The sequence below is a fragment of the Cynoglossus semilaevis genome, chromosome 19, assembly GCF_000523025.1.
Source record: "Cynoglossus semilaevis isolate Cse_v1.0 chromosome 19, Cse_v1.0, whole genome shotgun sequence".
Classification (NCBI taxonomy): domain Eukaryota; kingdom Metazoa; phylum Chordata; class Actinopteri; order Pleuronectiformes; family Cynoglossidae; genus Cynoglossus; species Cynoglossus semilaevis.
This window is the reverse complement of record NC_024325.1, coordinates 1,156,807-1,160,274: the sequence shown is the minus strand read 5'-3', so window position 1 is coordinate 1,160,274 and position 3,468 is coordinate 1,156,807. Positions and strand designations below refer to the sequence as shown.

General features: G+C 40.7%; 1 protein-coding gene across 1 annotated transcript in view; it reads left to right on the top strand.

Annotated features, from left to right (window-relative positions):
- LOC103394782 (unconventional myosin-XVIIIa-like) overlaps positions 1 to 1,341 on the top strand; it is a 22,441-nt gene extending 21,100 nt beyond the window's left edge. The window contains 1 exon segment of the mRNA XM_025065541.1: positions 1 to 1,341. Coding sequence (XP_024921309.1) covers positions 1 to 963 — 963 coding nt within the window. The 3' untranslated portion in view covers positions 964 to 1,341.
- Positions 1,342 to 3,468: the final 2,127 nt, after the last annotated feature.

Below are 3,468 nucleotides of genomic sequence, written 5' to 3'. Positions count from 1 at the left end.
AGCAGGAGGAGCATGTTGGACGTGGACGACGACAACAAGTCGACTATAAGCAGCGTCAGTCGGTCCAGCCCTCGATCTCTGCAACGTAGCACTTCTTGGAAAGAAGAGAGACAGTGTAGCTCGCGCTTGTCTCTCGCCCGCAGTGGTGGTCTCAGTGAATTTGGGCTGCATTTACGCGACGACGATGACGATGAAGCAAAGAGTGTAGCTTTCAGCGAAGCGGGACAATCGTCTTTCAGTCCCCGCTCATTGAGTCGCAGCTGCTCGTCCTCGGCTCAACAACGATCCTTGGATGGAAATAACTCCGAATTATCTGAAATCAAAACAACCCCCCACCGCAACTACTTAGATCCCGACTTGGAGGCGGCAATCAATGAAGTGCTGAGCTTTAAACCAATTAAGTTCAAGCGCAGTAAACTCGATGACTCCAGTGACGAGGAAGAGGATGAGGAGAAGACGCCGATAAGGGAGGACAGTAGAAGGAGGGGGGAAGACGAGGAGCTCGGATGTGGTTCATCGAGCCTGCTGCGCTCAACATCAGGCTCCGTTCTGGACTACAGCCAGCGGACATCCAGTAGCATGAGCAGCAGGAGCTCCCGAAGTGGTAAAGATAAGAAAAGTAAAAAGTCGTCCTCGGGCGACGACTCCTCAGACGACCGTCAGAGCAAAAGCAGCTCAAGACGGAAGAAAGGGAAGAAGTCCAAGAAGAGATCGAAAAAGAAGTCGAGCGAGTCCGAGGATTCCTCCTCCTCCACCGAGTCGTCAACATCCTCCTCTGCAGAATCCAACGTTTCGTACCGCAGCTCAAGCAGCATTAAACGGGCACCAAAGTATCAAGTTGAGGATGATGATGATGAAGAGCTTGCAGGTCACGCAACCACCACAAAGAAGGACTCCAAGAAGAAGCAGAAGAATATGGACAGCTTAGTGATGAAGTATCTCTACAAGCCCGACAGTGATTAAGGTCAACTGTGCTATGAAGTTACATTTAATGCATGCATTATTGCACTGCAATTTTCGTTTCAGACTCGGTTGTGTCAGTTTCCCACTTTTGTAAAACCTATAAATGTTTATCGAGAATGTTTTTGTTTGCTAATAGCGAGTGATTTTTTTTGGATTTCTTGCACATAAAATATTGCAAAAATATGTGGTGTTGTTTCGATTGCATGAACATATGGTGTATGACAAACGGTATTGGACACTGGTAAATTAAAGCTCCTTCAAACATCATAGTGTATGAATATTTAACTTTATATACATATAAAGTGATGTCTATTGCTATTATGTGCTAATCTGTATTAATTTAAAATAAAAAAAGATGTCCGATATTAACTTTTTTGTCGATATGCCGATATTCTGTCCGATATTAACTTTTTTGTCGATATTGTCGATATGCCAATATTGTCCAGACACATAATTTCCGATTCTGATACCGATTTAGCGGAGCAGTGGTGGAAGTTAAGTGTTGCCTGCTCACTAAGGTGATGGGTTAGAGTGTTTCGCAATTATTTTCTGCCCCCTAGGGGACAATTTAAGATACTACTGAGCGCCTGGTAATATTTATTTGTTTATCTGTACAAACCACTAAGAGTTCCTGGCACCAGCATTCTGTAATCCCGTGATTTTTAAAATAGATTAATAACATAAGCTACAATGCTGCCATCTAGTGACTAGTTTATCGTTCCATGTTCTGTGTTCATGTTATGATTGATGCCATCTAGTGACTAGTTTATCGTTCCTAATGTTCTGTGTTCATGTTACTTATTTTTAGAGCACACATCATTTGGCGAAACCCGGGCGTTATCGGGTTTTCATTATCGGAGGAAAACCAATAACGATTCTTACAGATATTACAAAAGATGCTAATCGGACATCCCTAAAAATAAATATTAACTTGACGAGTGATGTCATAGGTCTAGGTTTAGCTGTGATTAACAGTTCGTAAAATAGACTTTAAAGCACTCCCGCCTATCAGCAATCATCTTCTGTTTACACCGCACTGATCCTCAGTGTTAATCTCCAAATGCCAATGTCTTTGTTGACTTCTTTCTGTTGGCTATTAAACTGGCCAGACATTCTGGACTCAACATCAGCTGTTGTCCGTATCATTTATTCACCTTTACCCTTTGCATTTTCTGACTGTAAAATATAGGAATCAGCCACATTTTTGCAATTATTCATAGTTGACATTCACATTGCAGCGCACCAATAACAACTGTTAATGTGGTTGGTGGAGTGGACGGCTTTCATTCTACTGCAGAGTGCTAAACAGCACAAACACACAGCAAAATAAAAATCATTTAAAAATGACGGTGGACATTAACATGTCAATGTAAATATGTCAGAATTAGCCAAAAGTCCACGTTGCATCCATATTCCCCAGCCGTAGGACACAAACAACAAATAAGGAAAACAACACAGCTAATAACTGCAGAACGAAGGGGCAGTTCACAACACAAATGTCTCAAGACAAATGCATATCAAAAGAAACATTAGATGAACACATGATACTATAAGGCCTCCTTACACATATTTGACATGTTTTTATCCAATCATATTTCAGCCTCATATGTTGCCAGGGTGAAAGAAATCTCCCCTAAAGCCTTCAAAATCTGTAGTGTGGTCATGTGGGCTCTTAAATTAATATAGAAAGAAATTGTCTCTTTAACCAATCAGATTTTGAGTCAGTGGCACCAAGATCATCAAGCAGGCTCACAGTTAAGTTGGCCAATTGAGTGATCTGATTGGATGGTCAAAGAACGCACTTTAATCTAGTAAAGTATCCGGCGACTTGCACATGCGAAAATAAAGTTTTCTCCGCCTCAACCGCTTCTGTCGTAAAGCAAAATTTATTAAATAAATATGACAAGTTAGACTGGACTTTTAGCATTAGAAGCGAATAGTAAAGGAGTTGATGTTAGAAATGGATCTCATGGATAATGTGTACAGAGTAACTGAACTAGACTGGACTTTTAGCATTAGAAGCGATGGGAATAGTAAAGGAGTTGTCTGAAGGAAAAGGGGGGTTGTACAAATAATCAGAGGTTTTGGTGGGTGAATTTTGTCTTTTTAACATGATTATTAGAAATGGGCAGGGGTTAAAAATTCATAATCATGTTTAATCACATGACTTGCTTGCAGATGCTGATAATAATGCGATTACTAGTGTTTAATTGCATTATTATCAGCATCTGCCATACAGCGTCTGTAGCAGTTAAATAAAATATTTAGTCTAAATCTCAGCTTAAACAATGAAATCAAAGCAAATGCAACTAAATTATCTTACTGCCAATGCCAGGGGATTCATGTCATCATGTCTGTTCTATAAAAACAAGAATGGCCACAAAATCCTGAGGCACAAGGTAGCAGCAGAAACATGTTTCTTTTATCAGGGAGCAGCATAACCAGTCTATGTTGAGCACTAAAAGTGAGGTGAACCACAACAAAAGTTCACAGCTGGGATTTGCT